Source organism: Platalea leucorodia, assembly GCF_965183815.1.
Source record: "Platalea leucorodia genome assembly, chromosome: 12".
Taxonomy (NCBI): Eukaryota; Metazoa; Chordata; class Aves; order Pelecaniformes; family Threskiornithidae; genus Platalea; species Platalea leucorodia.
This window is the reverse complement of record NC_138834.1, coordinates 5,887,691-5,907,687: the sequence shown is the minus strand read 5'-3', so window position 1 is coordinate 5,907,687 and position 19,997 is coordinate 5,887,691. Positions and strand designations below refer to the sequence as shown.

Below are 19,997 nucleotides of genomic sequence, written 5' to 3'. Positions count from 1 at the left end.
CAACGCGGGGCTGCGCCGAGCGGGGCAGGGTGCGGGGAGGCGGCGCGGCGCGGTGCCGGGCTGGGCCCGACGTGCAGCTTGTAGCGGCGGCCGTAGGCGCTGCGCAGGAAGCGGTGCACAGCAAGGGGATGTAGCTCAGTGGTAGAGCGCATGCTTTGCATGTATGAGGCCCCGGGTTCAATCCCCGGCATCTCCACCTGTTTTGCCTTCGGGAGGAGGAGGCGCGAGTCTCCTGCCAGGCCGGTTGTTTTGCTCTCTCTTGTCCGGTTTCCCGAAGGAGCCGTAATTTCAAGTTTTGTAATTTGTAAATAGGCTCGATATTTTCCTTTCTTGTCTTCCCTCTCATAACCACAGAGCAGTTTGCAACCCTCGCTAGAGACAGGAGCCCAGCCAAGAGCCCACCGCACCCTCCTGCCTCTGGTTACTGCTAAACGCCGCAGCATTTGTGCTACAAACACGCAGCTACAAACAGGGTACTCCCCTTCTCGCTCGAAAACGAAAGCTGATGTTTCATCAGCATTAGATACTTTTAACACTTACTTGTGCCCTGGAGCGCCTGGGAGCAGCGGGTGCAGGCACCCAGCCTTTTCTGCGCCTGGACGTGGGGACAGGAGGGTCGCTGCCCACCCCTTCACAGTGCCGTGTTACAGGCAACAGCAAATTTAACACAGCGTGAGCGCAGGGTTTACCAAGGAGGAAAAAGATGAGGCGAAAGGGAAGGTAAACTCAAGCTGTACATTTTCTTCTGGGACTACCAGACTTTCTTGCTGCAAAATGAGCAGATGGCGTAGTTAAAGTCTGCCCTGTTTCCTAAAAGCTGCTGCGCCAGATCGGAGTGCTTGCAACACTGAGCAAGGTATGACGAGAGATTTGAAAAAAAAAAAAAAATATTGAAAGCAAGATTAATGGATACTCTGACCTCATGGCAAACTTGTAGAGAAGCAGGAAAAGAAATATTAGAACTGTGGTGGGTCTGGCTGGGCTGGAGTTGATTTCTTCATAGCAGCCTATGCCTAAACCAGTGCTGATAGCACACGGGTATTGTGGCTGCTGCTGAGCAGTGCTTGCACAGCATCAGGGCTTTCTCTTTTCCCCGCTCTGCTCCCCCCATGAATAGGCCAGGGCTGAGGGGACACGAGCAGGACACCCGCCCGGAGCTGGCCAAAGGGACAGTCCGTGCCCTGCTAGCTCATGCTCGGATACCAGCTGGTCAGCGTGTGGGAGGTGGCCTTTGCATCATTTGGATTTTTATTTCTTCTTCATCTTCTTCCTTTCACTAATTAAACTAATCTCAACTCCCAGGTTTTCTCACTTTTGCGCTTCCCGCCTGCCAGGGGGACGGGGAGCGAGGGGGTGGCTGCGTGCTGCAGAGCTGCGGCCCGGGGTCCACCCACCACGAGGACCACAGGTTCGGTCTGCGTTGGGGTCTGCAGTCACACATCAGGAAGGGTCCACAAAGGCCTGAAATTCTGCTTATTGCAGCATCCCACACAGAAAACATTTCTCCCATCCAAAGCAAGAACTATACATATTTATTATAGTCCATATGACTAATATAGTCCAAAGAGAAACTCAAAAAAACCCTATCTGTAAAACACAATGGATAAAATTATCCAAACATTAATATTACAAAATACCAGCAAAACAGCTGGTAGGGCTTCTGCAAACACAGAGGGCTTCCCAGAAAACCAGAGTAACACCTAGTTCGCTTACAAAAAGGTAGCGCTAGCAGTTCCAAGTCCATCTGTGTCATCAGATTTCCAAGGAAACCCAAGCTTTCGTAACATCTCGGAGAAAAGGAGTCCCCCAAGAACCCGCTGGGCACTTCACAGTGCTACCGGTGGCCACTTCTTGGCAAGATCATCATGCATAGCTTCAGGGATCCACTGACAATAGGCTGCCAGCAAATCTGGAACAAAAGAGGGGAGCGATTAGACGGCTATGGGAGTCAGGGACGGGAGCGGTTCTGCTGGTAAGACCCGGTCCTGCGGCATCACCCTGCTCGCAGGCAGGCTGGGGAACGAAGACCCCTCTCCTGCTGAGGGCGAGAGCCAACTTGCTCCAATCGCTGGGAGAGCGTTCAAGCTCGGACATCTGCATGCAGATACGCAAGTATCAAAAGGGTGGGTGGGTGGAGGCCATCGCTGCAACCCCATCTGGAGGAGTTGTAATTTTTTTTTATTAATCTTTGCTGCTGCATCTGTAAAAGAACTCGCGCGGTCTGGTACCTCGAATAGCCTGGTATATTGAACAAAATCCATTTTACCTGGCAAAGAATTTCTCCTGTATCCACTGACAGTACCATCATAGTCTAGTTTTTCAAAAGCACAAACCAAACATTTTAACTGTGGTTAGAACTAAAGAAAAAAACCATCTTAAAATACAAGAAAATGTTCCTTTCTAAAGTACAGGAAACTCCAGTTCTTCACAAGAACCAAACATAGAGCATTATTGTTTCTGGTAAGAAAATAGCAAATATTTGGAGCATAGCACGTGAAACTGTCCATTTTTTAAATTATAATTCAAAATGCCAACTGTGCCTGAGGTACAACAAAGTCTGCACTGATATGACTAATAATTAAGCAAGCAGGACACTTACATTTAGGATTTTTCTTCCATGCAGCCAGTAAAGCATCACGATTGTCACAATTTTCTGCAACTAGAGCCTGCAGGAGGGATTCTGTCCTGGGCTGAAGTCTAAATCAGTAAATAAAATGGTGTGATAAAACAATGTTCAGAAGTCCAAATCAGTAAATAAAATGGTGCAATAAAACAACGTTCATTAGCAAAGTGTTACAGCATTCAGCTTACCTTTCTGAATTCATGTTCTTAATATTTTTAAAAGGCTAAATATAGGTGTAGAAATACATGACCTCTGGATACAGAGACATGTCATTGGCTCAAGAAAGTTCACAAGAAGCAGCTTGTTCCCCCCCCACACAACTTTTTGTTGTTAAAAGAAGTAGCAGGTTGCTTTTGTTGCTGACAGTGTGAAGTTGTCTGCTATCCAGGCGCACCGCACACAGTAAAGCAAAAAGGAATCCACAGGTCCCATGCGGAACTCTGAATTGACTAAAAAAGGAAAATACTTTATAATTGTGGGACCCTCAGATAAAAGTGGCTGATGTCACAGACTGTTAACAAAGTCTCTCATAATCGTTGCATCTATCAACTCCATGAAAACTCACAGAAAACTCAGAGAAAGGTTATTTTGGTAAACAAGAGAGGGCGCGGGGGGACGGAAAGGGAAGCAATAGCTGGCAGTCCTTTTGAGGGTCACAGTTCCTTAAATGTAATCAAAACCACAAGTAAAACATGGTCTGCTGGAAATATGTTTTTGAAAAGAAATGAAGACAGTATAATTGACCAAACTGCAAAGAAAAGCAAGGGAAGTGATAGTGCTCATCTGACAGCTTCTTGCATGTGCGAGCAATTTATCTGTAGGAAGCAGCCCACGGAGGTCAGCGTGACCAGCGGGCTGCTGTGTGCTTCCACACTGCCCTTACAATAGCCCAGTTCTCTTGAGACACAATTTTTCTTGGTAAGAAAACTCATTTTCCTCTCCCTGCCGCTACAGCCTAGATCACTATCTAAAACACCCTTCCCAGCATTGAAGGTTTTTGTTTTTTTTAATTTTCACTTTTTTTTAAAGGAAGTTACAAGTGTTCGATGAAGACAACAAACTTCAGTTTGTTTTTAACAACTTACTTGGACCATGTCTTCAGCATTATGAGAGGACTGGACAGCAGACACTGGCTATAAGAACTCAACTTTTCAATGACCTGGAAGATTTGTTATAACAAGTGTATCAAGAACAAGGTAAATTAATTGTTCTGTGGAGACAATCACCAATGAACTTGGACTGCTACAGATCCCCATCCCATACCCTCTCTCTCCCATCCATGTCTCCATACCAGTCGTGTCCTGACTGGCTTGCTAGACGACTCCTGTGTCTCGGAACAGACACAGACATGAGCTATAGCTTTTTTCCTTTGCAAAAACAGGACTTAAATTTGGGGGTCTCTTTCATCCAAATGCTGATTTTCATGCCATTTTGTATTTTAAACACTTCTTCCCCACCCCACCAACTGCAGCAAACTCCTCCAGCCACCAGCAAGTTATGAGGAATGGGCACACACACAAAGAAAGAAGCCACAAGGCTCATCTCCCCCAGGAAGTGGGCTAAAAACTTACTGCTAATGTCAAGGAGGTAACGTGGCTGAAACACGCTTACCTTTCCTTCAAGCAGGAACCTAGCAAAGTATTTGTAGCGATCAATACCTTCTGGGTAATCAACTTCCACAGCAGGGAGCTGCCAGCTAACTCGATCTGGAAAGAAAGACCACACCGAGTCTCCTAAATGCTCAAAGAGGAGGGTAAATTTCCAAGGGAGATGTGACAACACGGGTGCTAGCAGAAGTGGAGAGGATACCGCCAGCACCCAGCCAGCCTTGCTCCCTAACAGGGGGAGCAGATGGGCATAAAATGGCCACGCCAATGCGAAGATGCTGATCTTTAAATGCTACGAATCCCACGGAGCTACGCTGTTAAGCTCTATGAACAGTCCAAGCTGAGCTTGATCTTTTGGGTCTGCTGACAGTCTGGTTAAAAGCAGCACTGCAGTAACTATCAAGGAGCTCTCGGACAAAACTACCGAGTCACACTTTTCATGACACTTACAAAAGACACTTGGCCTGTGACATCGAATTCGGCCCGTTTCAGGGCAGTACGATGGAGGAGGATTTTCCAGAGGCTTCCCAAAGTGGCAGTACGGCGGCAATAGGGCAGGAATCCACTCGGGTTCGACTGCGGACACACCTTAGGAAGGGAAAACACACACCTGAATGGAGGCTTGCTGCCGGGAGCTGCTGCTCACTAGCAGTCCCATGAGTAAAGCACATGGTCAGGATCTCATCTCCGCAAGTCTGCTTGTATCTCATTTTTCAAGTCAACTGTACAGATTGACATTCTTTTGTTTGGAGACCAGCAATAGGTAAGTGTTGCTGACAGGGATGATGCAGAGCAGCAATTTCAGAAGCTGAGCTTTGCTCCAGCCCATTCTGCTAGAGGAAGAATAAACCAGGCCAATTCTTCTGTGGTCCAGATCTAGAAACTATAAGGATCCAAATCTTAGGAGGCACAACCACTCCGTAAGGAGAGCACTCGGTCACCGCAGCGAGGGAAACGTTCTGCTGAGGCATTTCTGAATCCCTCACCATACCTGCAGAACAAGTAGGGACCGCAGCAGTCTCACCTTTCATATACAGTTTCGTAGTCTCAACAATTTCTTGATAAACCACAAACTCTGGGAGTTGTTTGAAGAGGACTGAGCTTGGATGGATGAACACTGGGTCGTCCAGAAGAGCAGTCTTTAAGAAAGCACAGAGGATGGAAGCAGAGTAAGATGAGACTGGCAATCCAATTTCTTGATTGCATCTAATTTCAGTCTCTCTCAGATGGATGTTTATATGGTTTCCTTAAGTGATGGAGGTTTTTAATAACCCCGTAATTTTCTGCTTCACCTTCTCTGGAGACATCAAGCACTTTGCAAGACGGACTAATACTACTTCTTAGCTCTTTTACAACAATTCCTCTGTGAGGACTGGGAAATTGCAACACAGGAAACTCAAATTCTATGCAGAGAAGTTGTAAAAAGCCAGCATGTGCAGCCCCAACGCTGTATCCAGCCAGAAGCCCACGCTTTGCACAGGAATGGCTTTCTGCCACACAGGGAAGAGGAATTTGGTCAAATCAAGCTATTTACCTTGTAGGCATTTTTCCACTTGTCGTCTAGAAGCTCTTCTGGCTGAACCCTTCGGGCAACGTGATCCCCCAGCCCTGCCAGCACGATCTGTCTCAAGTAAGTTGCTTGAGCTTCTGTTGGGGGCTTCATCTTTGGATCAACATAGAGGCCAGCATCAGTGCAGACTGAGTTCACTGCGGGGGAAAAAAAGGTGCATTAAGATTCAATAGAAAAAAAAAAGGTTGCAACAAACAGCCCAGTTGATTTGTCACCCCTCGAAAGAGAACAAAGACAGCAATTCCTCTCAAAACCCACTCACCCGCTGTTGTCAGCTGCCCCCTCAAGCGCCTGACTTCCAGCATGGCTTTGTATCGGAGCCCATTTTCTTCACAGAATTTACGGGTACACCCGGCATATTCACAGGCCCCGACTGCTCCTGGAAGTGAACAGTCAGGTGGAGAAAACGACTCGGCTGATCAGTTCTCCTAATTAAACCAACCGTGGGACAGTACCATCATGGTCGACACTTGCATATCACAGTTCCCACTCATGGTTAGCCTGGGACACTGGCAGGCTGCCCACAGAACAGCCTAGAAAATACACTGCTGGGCTTAGTCCTACAGCACAAGGATGCCTTTGGCTGTATAAAGCTGAGAGCTCAGGGTGACAGGGGGAGGAACAGAATGGAAGTTAACAGCACAGGGAAATCGCTGTCTGTGATACCTAACATCACCATGAGGTCTCCTAGCTTTTGCATCGGCCCCTGCCCAGCCCAGATCTTTTGCATCTGTAAAAGCCTTGCTTTCTTCCCCTTCAGTTTCACTGTCTCTTCCTCACTTACTGCTGGCCTAAAAGAAACATAAAACAGCATAAATGAGCATCGTGCTTACACGCAGAGGGGCCTCAACGTAAGAGAGGCATCAGCTGTGACAAGGTGATGCATCCTGTAAATAGGATGTCAGGCTAACTCACTCACCTGTCAAACTCTTCAAAAAGCTCCCGGACGGTCATTGCAGACACGATGGTAATGGTGTACGGCAGGCAGTCGTGCTGCCTGCTTAACGCCAACATCTTCGCATAGCGGGGGGCTACAGGAAAAGTGGCCATTATTCTGCCCAGGGGACTAATAGGGCAACTCAGCTTTGCTGCCAGCTGCTGCTTCAACCTGGGGGAGGAAGAGAAAAGTCAGGTAATGAAGTAACTTCTGCATTAGAACACATTTGTGTTTCTGGTTTTGGCAGCCCAATTAATTTGATGTGTTTTCTCAGATTTTGTTATGTGCTGATCTCAAAGGCTGGGGGAAAGATTCGTCTTCCTCACGCAGCTCCCGCCTGCTCCGCATGGCACACTCCTCGCCCAGTCTTTCCCTGCCCAAACACGCCCAGGGCCAGTAAGACACACACAGGTGAACCAGAGACTGTTAAAATGACGCCAGTCTCTGTACGAAAGCACGCCCTCAGATGTGAGGGCCGAGATGGAAAAGCAGGCGGGAGGACACGGTGTCCACTGCCTCGATAACTGGTGCCAAGAGAAAATTTGGGGGGGACCACAGATGTTACCTTCCCGTCATAGGGGGTTCCTTCAAGGCACCCAGGGCTATCAGCAACTCCTCAGCTGCTGCAAGTGCTTCTGTTGGAGGTGGTGTTGGGAACGGGAAGTTGATTACCTACGGACACCAAGAGAAAATGCCTCTCAGTGTATTATTGACACGGCTCCCACTGAAAAACAGAGTCTGAATGCAGTAAGAAGTCTGGAAGGGAGTGAAACCCTCCCGTCTGGTTAGATATATCAAAGAAAAACATTTAGGATGTTTGCCCGGAGTGAGAGGAAAGGACATATAATGGGAGGAAACGCTTAGAACAAAAACATTGGGAAACAGGAATACCAGCGTCACCCTTAGCTGCCACTGACTCCAGGCACCGCCTAGGGCAGGCTGCTTTAAGCTCTACGTACTGTGCTTTCTGCAAGTGCTCAAGTATCTCCAAAACACAACCCCTGTTTGGACAGGGTTTTTTTTTTCACTACTAAAAATATAAGAAAGTTCTTATTACCTGAACAAACATGTCTGTTAAGGCCTGGTGGGATTGCAGCTTCTGCAATTTGCAGAACCAAAATCAAGTCCCGGGATCCTAATTTCTAACACAAGGCACAGCCTCAAGCAATGACGATAAAAAACATCTGTGTTTGTTTCTGGCTCCTAGGCGCAACCACTTTAATGAGCGTTATGGTACAAAGCCAATTTACACCTCACCTTTTCTATATTTAAAGCCTTCATTTGCAGAATCAAGTCTTCTACCGGTCGCTTTGTTATTTCTGGAGCAGAAAACTTCTCAAAGTCCATGAAGACTGCTGAAGAGTATAACCTAGTGGACCAGAAGTGCTGCTTAGAGACTTAAAAGAAATCTTAACTCAAAAGATACACATGAAAAATTGGCAAGATTTAGAAAAAGGCAGTTGTGGGTACTAGTTACATAGCCATGTAATTATTTACATGGTTGGGGCATACTGCCTTATTCACAAAATGTTGACTTGGCTTGGAGTGGAATCCATGCTAATCTAGCCACCAAAATAAGGGTTTTCAGCAAGAGAAAGGCCCCTGAGAAGCCAAACCGTCAAACCAACATCACCAGTGATAGTTCACGTTTGGCTTCACCTCTCCTATTTGAACGAAGAGCAGACAAAACCAAAATGTTTCAAGCACCATTAGGTCCTTGTGAAAGGGGCAGCAGGACTAGGGAAGCTGTCAAATTCACACTGACACTCGTTGGGCTTTTTATTTCTCCTAGCCCTCTCCACGGCAGGCAGCTAACCTGTAACAGTGCCCTGGTTCCGTCCGGCCAGCCCGACCTGCCCGCTGGTTAGCTGAAGCTTGAGATATCCAGGTGACTCTGAAAGATGAAACCCCAGTAATTTTGTCGTAGAAACGTTTCTTGACCTTTCCACAGTCAACCACATATTTGATGCCCGGGATGGTAAGCGATGTTTCGGCCACGTTGGTGGCTACAACACACAGTCTCGTGCCAGGAGGAGGAGCACTGAATACCTACAAGAAACAGATGGACGTGTGAAATGCATTGCGAACAACGGAAAAGAGACAGGCAGTCAACTTGCATGGGTTGCAAAGGGACGACTGTATACAGCATTGCAGGTGAAACCCAAGAGTGAGACCAAAGACTTAACTCTGTCTCCAGCTCCGGAGCTCTCTGTCCAGCTCAGTTAATCCCTCAGAAACACCCACAGGGGCTCCAGGTGGAGCAGCCACCAGCGTTGAGTCATATTTAGGCATACTGCTCCCGCCTCCGAAGCCCAAGAGGGAACGCAAGAATTTGTAAGAACTACTTGTTGGCAGTGGGATCCTGACGTGCCTTGTGGCCGTGACTAAATTTAACATGCTGCAGGACTGTCGCTTTTCATCTCTCCCAACTTGCTGAACTGGAACATTAGGGAGATCCCAGCCCAAGCAAGGCCTGCTCCGATCCCATCCCAACTTGCCCATTGGGGCATTCAAGTTTGCTCACTGATGGATAGTCTAAGATGGAAATTTTAACTCACAAAGCACATGGGACTTCAGACAATGATCACACATATCTACAAGGATTATTTACTCATTGTGGCAATAAATCCTTTACCTTCGCTTGTTTCTCTGGTGCTAGTAAAGAATAGAGCGGGAGCACATAGAGTGGAAGGGACGAATCGGATTTCTCATCTGTGAAGAAACAAAACTATATTCTTAAATACGTGGTAAGTCAACTTCCAGGCTTAGCCCCAACAATGTCTTCACAAACACCACTTCATTTAAAACCAGCAAAGTATCTGGTACAAAGCTGAAGCTGGAAAATCTTAATAGCTTTTCCATGACACAGGTCTGATGTGCTATCACACCAGTTTAGCAAAGGACAACTAGCCTATGCCACACATTTCACAGGTGACAGGAGATATGGAATTTTTATTTCATAAGCGTCAAACCTTCTTCTGAGTCTCCATCTCCTAAATCAAGGTCGCTATCGGACCCTGCAATATCATCATCAGTTTCAGCATCTCTGTCTTCATCTCCTTCATCCACTGGTACAACAGAGTAATTGTCCAGATCAATTTTGGGGAGTGTCTGAGAAAGACAGGAAAAGCGACCACAGAGCATTAAGCAGGGACACAAACAGCACTTTTTATTGCTTTGAAAGCAAATCTGAGCACTTACTCCAAACATTTGTCGACCTGAAGGTAACAGAGGGATTGAGAGACTTCATTTGTATTTCAAGGCTAAGGTTCAGCATTTGGCAACTGTGAGAGTCAGGGGGGGATAACTCAAGTATTTTAAACATCATTTTGTGACAAGCCAAGCTTCTTCACTTGGAGGATAGTGGTAAAGGGCAAAATTTCTTTAATTCAGGCCCCTTCAGCTACCAGGTTCCAATGTCAGTGGACAGTACATCTATAACATCAAGATCTCCCGCTAACAAAGCGCATGTAGGACTTGGGCCGAAGCCAAACGCTACCCTTCGTCACAGATGCATCTGTCCCACTTCGGGTAACAAACAGCGAGATGAGGAGCAGCCCCAGAGCCAGCGAGTCTGGAACTCCTTCCGTTAAAGTTTTAATGGTCAGTACTCAGCCAAAACCAATCTCCTGCCCATAATATCCAGGGACACACTTTAGCACTCTGCTGCTCATAATGCAGCAGTTATCAGTGTAAGCAGTATTACTGGATTTCCTGAAGAGGACATATGTAGGCCACAAAGCTTCATGCAAATCTAAAACAGCCCGGTGAGAAACACAGCTACCCAGGAGTGCTGTTTTGCAGGGAGGTACCTGCTCCTTCCTGTCTCTTGGAGGAATTCTAGCCATCACACATTACCATAACTTTCTTCCGCTTCCTCGATTTCTTAAATTTTCTGATTTCCTCCACTGATTCTTCTTTGTCATCATCTCCTCCTACAAAAACAGCCGGAGAAATTACTGTTAGCTGAGCACACTTTCCTCTCGGAAAAGGTAGTGGGGAGAGTCTGGTCCCACTCCCGTCTTTTTGGGGATTCAAAAAGTGTCACAGTTTCAAAGAAGCAAATAGTCACGTTGAAGGCAGAGGGGACAGGGACAACACACAAGTTTAACGTTACAATTCCATTTAGGAACCATATAAAGGATCAACAGCAGCACACACAGAAACTGTATGCCTTGAGGTTTAGGAGACGATTAGCTGAGCTATATTAGAATTTGCCTTTCTAGAGTCATCTTGGGAAATTCCACTATCCTGAAAATAAACAGTCTCCAACAAGCAGCAGCATTTCCACTTTAATTCACAACCAACAGAGTAAGTCAAGAAATGCAACGGATTCTGGGGAATTGGAAGCATCATACACATAAAGCTTTTCCTCAAACTCAAAACAGCACAAACTTAATAATAAGACATCAAAATCATCCACAATGAGCCCTTTCCCCAACCCCTGTTTTTGTTTGTTTTTTTTTTAAATAAAAGCTCTTACTTTTAGATGCAAAGCAAGCTCACTTCTCAGTGGGATAGATTCAAAGTTTAACAGTCCTTTATTCTATAGCATTACCTGCAGTGCTGTTTTTTTGGTAGGGAAAGGCTTTCCTTAGCCTTCTACAGAGCGAGTGAACTTCTGCCTGGCCTGTTAAAAATACCAAAATCCCACCTGCAAGAGAAGAAATCACTCTCAGCCTCAGCAGAGATATTTCACCTTGCAAAGCTTCAGATCTCGATAAAAGACAGGTCAAATATGCTGTGAAGTAACAAGGAGGAAGAGGGTGTTTGGCTGCATCTGTCTTCTATGAGTCCTTGAAAAAGCATGCAATGCTATGATTTAATTGAAGGGTAATTTTCACAAGAAAAACCTTATAAGTAAAAGTACACAACACACCATTGCAGTCCCATGTTTAACTTACAAAAATAAAACCAACAAAACAACCCAGAAAACTTTACACATGTTAAGTGTGAAGAATTTGAGAGGTTCTCGGCAGTGACCTTACCTGAGGGCAACATTCGATGGATTTTACAGACCTTCCTGAAGCACTCCCCACTGTAGTCATCTAGGGGGGTTTTCTTGTTAAAATGAACGGTTACAGGGAATTGCCTTGCATCTACCTAGAGAGGAAATACAAAAGAGGGTTTGTTTGCTGTTGTAATTCCAGCACAATCACTGCAGCTTTCATGGGAGGACTAGAAAAGCTCACCCTGTATTTCTGTTCAGCTTTTGGTTTTGGTGACCTACGAAACACTGGACCCACAGAAGTTATCAGGGTTGTCTATCCTGAACACCACAAAACCAAGCTAGAAACCAAATCTTTTCTCTCTTTTAGATCATCAACTCGGATTGAGGCTTTCTAGTTCTCCTGAACTGTAACTTCCCGTCCTTCAAGATAATCAGATCCTGCCAGGGCAGTTTCCTGATAAAAGTGGAAAGAAAAATACCAAGTCCCAGAAGAAAAAATAGTCTAAACAAAATAACTATTTTTAAATTGGTATCTGAAAGATTTCAGCACCAACTGGGAAGATTAGAGTGCCCCTATTTTTTTAATTCATTTTATAAAGGAAGCCCTCGCTGTATTTCAGCCGTTACATCTGACGCAGATCCCAGTGAGGAGAACGGTACCTGAATAACCGGAGGTTTAACAGAAAACAGCCTGCTGTTATCAGTGAAATCTTCAACGCGAAGGGTAGCCGACATGACGATCAGCTTCAGCGGCAGCCCCTTCTGCAGGGACACAAACATGTTATTCTCTGCCTAAAAGCATGGGGCAGTTAAGCTAACCCAGAGCTATCAGCAGGACTGGATACAAGTCTCTGCACCAAAGCACTCAAAATCAACAAAAGCACTGTGTCAAGTGACAGAAGATACACACAGCTTTAAATGTGTGTCTTAAAATACATAAAACCCACGCCGGCAATCCTGATGCTGACGTTGACCTGCCTCTAAACCACTGCCTTCTCTCTCCGACATCCCTAAGTAAAACAGAAACAGATGCGAAGCACTGCCCTACAGTCCACCAGCCCCCAGCATCAGTCAGGACCAAACGCTTCAGGACGCCAGCCCCGAAACGTCTCCTCCAAAGCACTGCTGCTGGCGGCTTATTCCAGTGCAACAGTAAGCATCTTGCTTTCTTAGCATCTGCTAATTTTAATTTACATGTGTGTCGTGGAGCTGTAAGTCTAAAATTAGTTGGATATTGACTGAAAAATTATCTGTTCATATGATATGTACGATTTTTCCCCTTTTTGTAGGCTCTCTGCTTTTTCAATCATACAGAAAGACAAACACGTTATCCCAGTATTACTCCATGGTTTCCGTCAGATTTCCATCAACTTTCATATCACAGAGTCCCTCCTCACACAGAGCCTCTTCATGTCTAACATCCCCCTCCCCAGCACACCTCCATCGAATACAGAAATACTGCTTCCCTTACCTTTTCACGAAGAGGCACGATGCGAGACAAGAGGCCTATCAAGATATCTGTGTACATACTCCTTTCATGGGCTTCATCAATAATAACGACTTTGTACTTCGAAAGCAGAAAGTCCTGAGAAGAGAGATCAATTTCACCACGTGAAACCTCACCCAAGGCCATCCTTAAGTCAAGACAACCTACAGCTACACAAACACTGACCCCGCCATCCTCATGGCTGTAGTCTTTCCCACATATTTGAGCAGAGTTTAACGCATTTACCCTACACAAAGCAGCCCAGTTCCTGAGACTCTTCCTCGCTCTCATTTTACATGGCAAGATAACCTAAAGTTTAGGGACTTGGGCAGGAATATAAAGGGTTGAGGTGAAATGCATCTCTGGTGCTGAAACGGATTTTGCTTTGAAAGGCTGGCAACAAATCCACACAAAGCAACTGGCCTCTCTTCCTAGCTATACAAAACACTTTCCTTTTTATAACACTGACGACAGCAACTTACCTTCTGAATTTCTTTCAGCAGCACACCGTCTGTCATGAACTTGATTTGTGTTTCATCCGTAACATTGCCTTCATATCGGATTTGATATGAAACCACCCTGTGAGGAAACACCAGGATAGCCACAAGAAAAAGCATTGGGGGAAACAAAAAAATTCACGTTCAGACCAGGAGGCAGCCTTCAGCCTGACTAAATTAAGACTTGATGCCACGACAAGACAAAAAGCACACCATCAGCTCCCCACAACCTAGCACACACAAACTGCTAGAAGCTGGAATATACAGCAACATCAATTTGAATTATTTCACTGTTATGGGACGCTTTGTCACACGGAGACAAACTAGGACCGCTTCCCACGGATCATCTCCACAAAGCTCTCTCTAAAAAGTAACTTACAACCATTAGTAGCAACAAATCTCCGTATGTTTTTTTTTAATAGACAGCCCCACAGAAGAGTTTATAAGTAACTTTCCCACAGTTCTTCGCCAAAGGCCGAACAGGCAACATGCAAGTCTCGATTTCAGTCTATCACAACACAGAGCATCTCAGCATTATCTTCCTAGCAAGGTCTCAGCTTTTTTTCTCCTCACCTGTGTGACAAGTTCATTTCCTTAGCGACCCGCTGGGACATGGACACTGCAGCCACGCGCCGAGGCTCGGTGATCCCAATAGTACCGTTTGAACTAAAGGGGTGAAGGAAAGAAAAGGAGGGGTTGTTTGGTTGCTTGTTTTAAAGAGAGAAACACTTAGAAAGATGACAACGGGATTTCTGCACAATGGTTCTGAATTAAGTAGGACCACTCACACAGTATCACTTTTAGTTACCGTTAGAAGAAAAAGACAGAAAGGAAGCCTCGGGATTACCCTTCTATTATAGGTGTATTGATCTGAAGATGCATGTATCACAGGAATTTTTTCCCCAAACGCTGCCTCTGTAATTCCAGCTCACTGAACTCCAGTCCCCTGGACATCCCTCCAGCAACGGGGTCCGTTTCAGAAGAAACTCGGGCTGGGGCGGCAGCAGCGCAGAAGCTGGATGCACCTTGATGCAGCTCGCAAGAAGCATCTTATGAGGTGCCCAAGCTTACAAACGTTACCAGTAGCGCCGGAGGAGCCACAGCTATTTTCAAAGATGTTCTTAAGGAATATGCACATTTTCTTGCAAAGGTAAAAACAAACCCCTGTAAGCAGAGGTTAAACTATGCGAGATGGGCAGGCAATAAAGCCCCTCTGTGAATAATAAGCTGGTGACTTTGAAGAAAACTTTTACTTTAGAGGTTTCAAAAGATTGCTTACATGGAGAGATTTTTGCAAGTCAGTTTTATTCCCTTCAGATTTTTTAAAAGCCCATTCAACATGGCCACTACCACTGCACAGAAAAGACCGGGTTCAGTTCAGCCATATCAGAAGAAAAGAAACAAAATCACAAATGACTGAGCTCAGTGTGAATTCGTCTAATTACATTTGCTACAAATAAAAGACGACTCATACCTGGTATAGCCAGCTTCGTAAAGAAACTGAGGTACTTGTGTGGTTTTACCGCTTCCCGTCTCTCCGCATATGATGACAATAGGATTCTCACTAATGGCTTCCATGATTACTTGCTCTTCAGCAAGGATTGGAAGCTTTAGTCTTGCTTCCTAAATAACATAAACCACATATTTTAGTTGCACTGGTTTGTCTCTCACTCCCTTTTTGTTTTCCCCAGGCTTGAAAACTGTTACTTTCCTCAGATTGTAAAACCCACAAAAAGGAATTCTGCAAGCTCTGTGGCTTGAAAAGCTCTAACCAGCTACTATCACGCCAGCATGTCCAGGAAGAAGAGTCATCGGAACAGCTTCCCAGAAAGCAGCTGGCAAACCCTGCACTTTAATTTGTGAAACTTCAAAATTCCTTGAGTTTGTTAATATAGTACTTTGAGCAAAAACTCATTTCACAACTCTGTCTCGTCTGTTCAGACACACGCAGAGCTTTTCCCATTTCTACAGAACGCCCTACCTACAGCAAATGCGGTAAAACTGCCCTGCCTAAGACACAGCATAATGGGGAGCTAAAAGTGACTTCACAAGGTTCTGCTATCGATTCTATATTTAAAACTAGAGACAAATACTTATATCCTAAAACAAAACTAGTTTTCCTTCTGCTAGATTAGACAGCTTAAAGCTCAGAAATGTACACGTACAACTTGCCAGAACAGGGATGCTAAGTGCACGCTGCTGCATGCAGTATTAGCAAGCGACACAAGGGAATGCTGTAGTGTCCGCAGTGACCGAATCCGATGGAAGATACCACAACCTCCAACCCCTTAATAAGCACTGTACCGCGCACAGAGCCACACCTGAATCTCGGGAGACCTGTCCACTGGAATGAAAACCGCAGGCTTGCAAGACGGTTTGTTGGAGGCTGTCTGGCAAACAGGCGCGCTAGGACCAGCCGGCGGCTGGCTGGCCACTGCCTTCTGCACGCCCTCCTCTGGCTTTGCAGCAGTATTCAAATCACTGGCCGAGGACTTTTCGATTTCTCGTTTCTGCTCTTCCTTCTCCTCCTCAGAGCTACTGGGTTCTTCCTCAGGCTCCGATTCAGAATCTGAGCTGTGCCTTCTCTTGTTTGCACCGCTGATGCTCCTGATGTTTTCAGGTACAGCAGTCCCTGGCTCCTGTATCACCCTAGAACAAAACATCAACACGTGAACCACATTTCAGTCAATGTTCTCCAGGACCTCAAGCCAGACACCTCTTCCACACAAACCAGAAAAGTCCCGTCACCTGTGGGAGTAAAGGAGACTGTGTTTGACTTTGACGAGATGCAGCTGTGCCCTTGAGGCTTGTTGCAAACAAGTTTGCGAAACTTAGAGGCAGCAAAATAAGGATGTGGTTAGATACGTTCCTGAAAGAGAAAAGTCGCGTGCACCAACTTGAAGAACTAATAAGCAGCGCTGAAGAGATGCGTGAACGCAAGGCAGTAACCAATGAAATAAGTTTTGCTTGCTCGTGGACACTAGATCATATTATAAAAGGGATAGATTGTAAAATAAAGTGTCTTTGCCTGAACTCATAGGCGAAGTCCATGATTAATTGCCACAGTCACCAACAGTCACTGCCTGAGCCTGAACCCAGGTTTTACTCAAATGGGGAAAACTTCTACACCTTGGGTGTAGCGCAGCGCCAGAAGGGGTTACCCAGAGAGGCTACCCCAGTTCTCCAAGGATCTCCGTTCTTGGAGGTTTTCACAACTCTGCTAGGTAAAGCCTCGCCTGACCTGACTGCTAGACTCGTATCTAAGCACACTCTATACTGGTATTTATTAATTTCTTTAGAAGACATCTTTGTGGTTTAATTTATTGCAGTTTCTGCTAAATGCAGCTCTTGATAAATCCAGTAACTAAGGACCGCATCAATCGATGCTTTCCAACACAAGAAAAAAGTAAACGTTTATCCATCAATTATGTAGTTTAGCGTAATTTGAAACAGTATGCAGATATAATTGTCACCTGCCTCGCCCCTTACCAAAGGGACGACCAAGTTATTTTAACTAACATCCTCTCAAGAGGATGTCAAACAAGAAAATAACTACTATGTTATCAGATGAAAATAGAAAATTATTTAAATCAATCCATTCTGAAGAACCTGTACGCAGCAAGAAGAAAAAAAAAATCATGCAAAAAAAGCTATGAAGGTTGCCAAGTTTTCAACCACAGCGATAAACCAGAATGGTTCTTTCCAAATAACGCTTTACCTTTTTGTCTGGTACATGCGCTCCCCAATACCCAGTTTGGAAGTAGTGTACAGAAGCTTCATTTCTGCCTCAGAAGCTTGGACCTCATTCAGCTTGCTCAGCAACTCCGCTCGCTATTTGGGAAAAACAACCAAAATCAGTGTTAATTTTCACCAGGAAATAATTTCATTTCAAGATTTGCACTTGAGTTTTAAAGAGTGTGCTCCAGCACATCTTGCTGTGAAGTTGTAAAGACGCTCCTGCTGCTACGTGGTCAGTCCTCCCCGATAAAGATTTCACCCCTGCACTAGAGCAAAAACAGAAGAAACGTGGACTTGACCCTTCATCGCTGCAATGAAAAGCTCAGCTGCACCCTTCAAACAACAGCAAAGAAAATGGATTTGAACCAAAATGGTGGAGCCAGGACTGGAGCAATGGAAGCCTCCCTTCGACTCCCTCGTGTGGGACGCAGTGCTGGCAGGAGGTCAGACTGCCACCAAAAACAGAGTCAATTTGTCAAAGCCATTATTCAGGCACTAAAATGGACAGGAATTTTGCCTGGAAAGCTTTTACAAAGACAGAAAAGCTGTATTTGCACGCAGAAAATATACAAGAGTTGGAAATAAATAACTCGGAAGCACCGGCACTAGCAGAGTTAGCTGCTTTGCAGCTTTGCATTTTGCAGCAGGACAAAGCTTCTCACACAATCTGTAAGAATGCTTTTAAAGTACAACGTCGTTTTCTCTGCTAGCGACGTACATCCCAACACGCATCTACTCGGTCAGGGTCAAAGAGAGAATGGGAGCCAGGTCCCAGAAACGACGCATTCCTGCAACGCCTGCTCCAGCGAGGGGGCGAAGAGTGCTTTTCCCCACTAGAGTTACACCCAAGAAAGAGTCCACGGGCGGTGGCACGTTTTTGCCACAACACCCAAAAAAGGGACGGCCAACGCCACTGTAACACAAACTCTTAAGCTGCAGCATCTGCGCGCCCCGCCAGTTCACCGCAGAGCGGCCACCCCACCTCCGGCTCCTCACGCCAGCAACGCGATCGCACCACGGGCCGGGGACTGCCAGAGCCACCGCGCAAGGGGAACCGCGGCAGACGCTTATGAACATCAACCTTGTCCATACGCTGACATCAAGTTAATTTTCGCCTTTTACCAACAAGCAGCAATGTACCTGTTTTTTCTTTTCCTTCTGCTCTAAAACCTTCTGCAGGTTTTTCTTCTGTTTCTTGCTCAGGGGTTTCTTCTGTTGTTGCACAACACAGGCGACTTTCTTCTTCTTTGCTTTTTTTGCTGGCAGGACCAGGGCGTTACTTCCATCGATTCCCTTCAGCGTTGCTTCATCTGAAAGCATTGGTTTGGTTACTCACCTGTGCCAGGCAGACTATTTTCAGCACAGTGTTAACAGCAAACCACGCTAGATTTAGCTGTTTTAAACAAACACAACCCTCGCCCCCAGCTAAAAAAAAAAAATCCCACATCATCAGCAAGGGCAAAAGACCACGAAACTGGGGACTTGATGACCCTGGGATTACCTGATTTACGTAACAACGCTATGAAATTTTTGCTTTTTTTAGTTCCCCCGGGCGGGGGGCAGGGGAGCAGCCCAGGCCCGGGGTGCCCCCGCCCCCTCCCGCCTCCCCCAGGCACGAGTGGTTCTTAACACTAAAAATCCGCATTACTAAAGCTCCAATAGTAAAAACAGTGTAATAAACGTGGGTTTTTAAAAGTAACGCTTGAGAATAGAAACGTTAAACATATTTTTAATAGCTGATTTAATAAAGAATTGCTTAAATGCGGTAATTGCTTTAACAGAGCTATTAATGCACAGCCTGTAAGGTACTTTTAAATAATAATTTTAATGCTTCCAATGAAAGGATAAGAAAAAGATAGGCAAAATAACTCTAATCTCAGCAGCTCTGCGGTCACGCTGCAGCGTTAACGGCCCGAGCCTGCCGTAACGAACGTGAGGCCTAGGAAGGGGCCGGTGACCCGGCACACGGCCTCCGGGCCGGGGCCCGCCGCACCTCCCAGCTCCAGCGGCAGCTCCGGCAGCTCGGCGGCGGGCGGAGGCGCGGCGGGGCCCTGCTGCAGCCGGGCCTTCCAGTTGTGCCCGCGGCGCGACCGGCCCATGGCGGCGATGGCGGCGGGAGCGCAGCGGCGCGGCCCGGCCACTTCCGCCACTTCCGGGCGGCGCGCGGTCTCGCGAGAAGGGGGCGTGGCGCGGCCGCGTGCGCAGGCGCGGGGCGGGGCTGAGGCTACGCGGCTACGCCCCGGGCCCCGGCCCCGCCGCCCCCGGCCCCGCCGCCCCCGGCCCGCGGCCCTGCCCCGGCCCCGCCGCCCCCGGCGCCACCGCCCTGCCCCGGCCCCGCCGCCCCCGCGCCTTGCACAACCCAGCCCTGCCCGGCCGGCCGGTCCGAAATAGAAGGCGTTGCTCCGGGCAAAGTCTCGGTAAACATTTATTTATTTTAAGCCTTGTCACAATAGCATAGTTGATTTGTGAAATTGGTCTACAAATATTGAACTACGTCGTACATTGATTGGGTGGTCGGATAAGTAATAAATAAAGGCATGTGTAGCTCTGTAAAAAATAAGTCTGATATATTTGTAACTACTTAACAA

The 19,997-nt window shown here is 46.4% G+C and overlaps 1 protein-coding gene across 5 annotated transcripts; it reads right to left on the bottom strand.

The window, feature by feature from the left end:
• Positions 1-19,550, bottom strand: DHX37 (DEAH-box helicase 37). Of its 5 annotated transcripts, XM_082325041.1 has the most exons (27): positions 19,403-19,550; positions 18,550-18,719; positions 17,390-17,502; positions 15,993-16,320; positions 15,146-15,294; positions 14,245-14,337; positions 13,657-13,753; positions 13,160-13,273; positions 12,349-12,450; positions 11,726-11,840; positions 11,296-11,391; positions 10,596-10,672; positions 9,710-9,848; positions 9,373-9,449; positions 8,554-8,786; positions 7,995-8,106; positions 7,303-7,409; positions 6,720-6,908; positions 6,467-6,591; positions 6,063-6,179; positions 5,765-5,937; positions 5,255-5,369; positions 4,681-4,818; positions 4,235-4,329; positions 3,709-3,782; positions 2,600-2,697; positions 2-1,909 (listed from the first exon to the last, which is right to left on the bottom strand). In XM_082325041.1, exons 1-27 carry the CDS (start codon positions 19,506-19,508, stop codon positions 1,827-1,829), a joined length of 3,435 nt encoding a protein of 1,144 aa, XP_082181167.1. In that variant the 5' UTR covers positions 19,509-19,550; the 3' UTR covers positions 2-1,826. The 5 variants fall into 5 exon arrangements, 4 of the variants coding, with proteins under 4 accessions (XP_082181168.1, XP_082181167.1, XP_082181166.1 ...); XM_082325042.1 differs by lacking the exon at positions 3,709-3,782 and having other exon boundaries at positions 1-1,909; XR_014229569.1 differs by lacking the exon at positions 2-1,909 and having other exon boundaries at positions 2,622-2,697; positions 3,709-4,329.
• Positions 19,551-19,997: the final 447 nt, after the last annotated feature.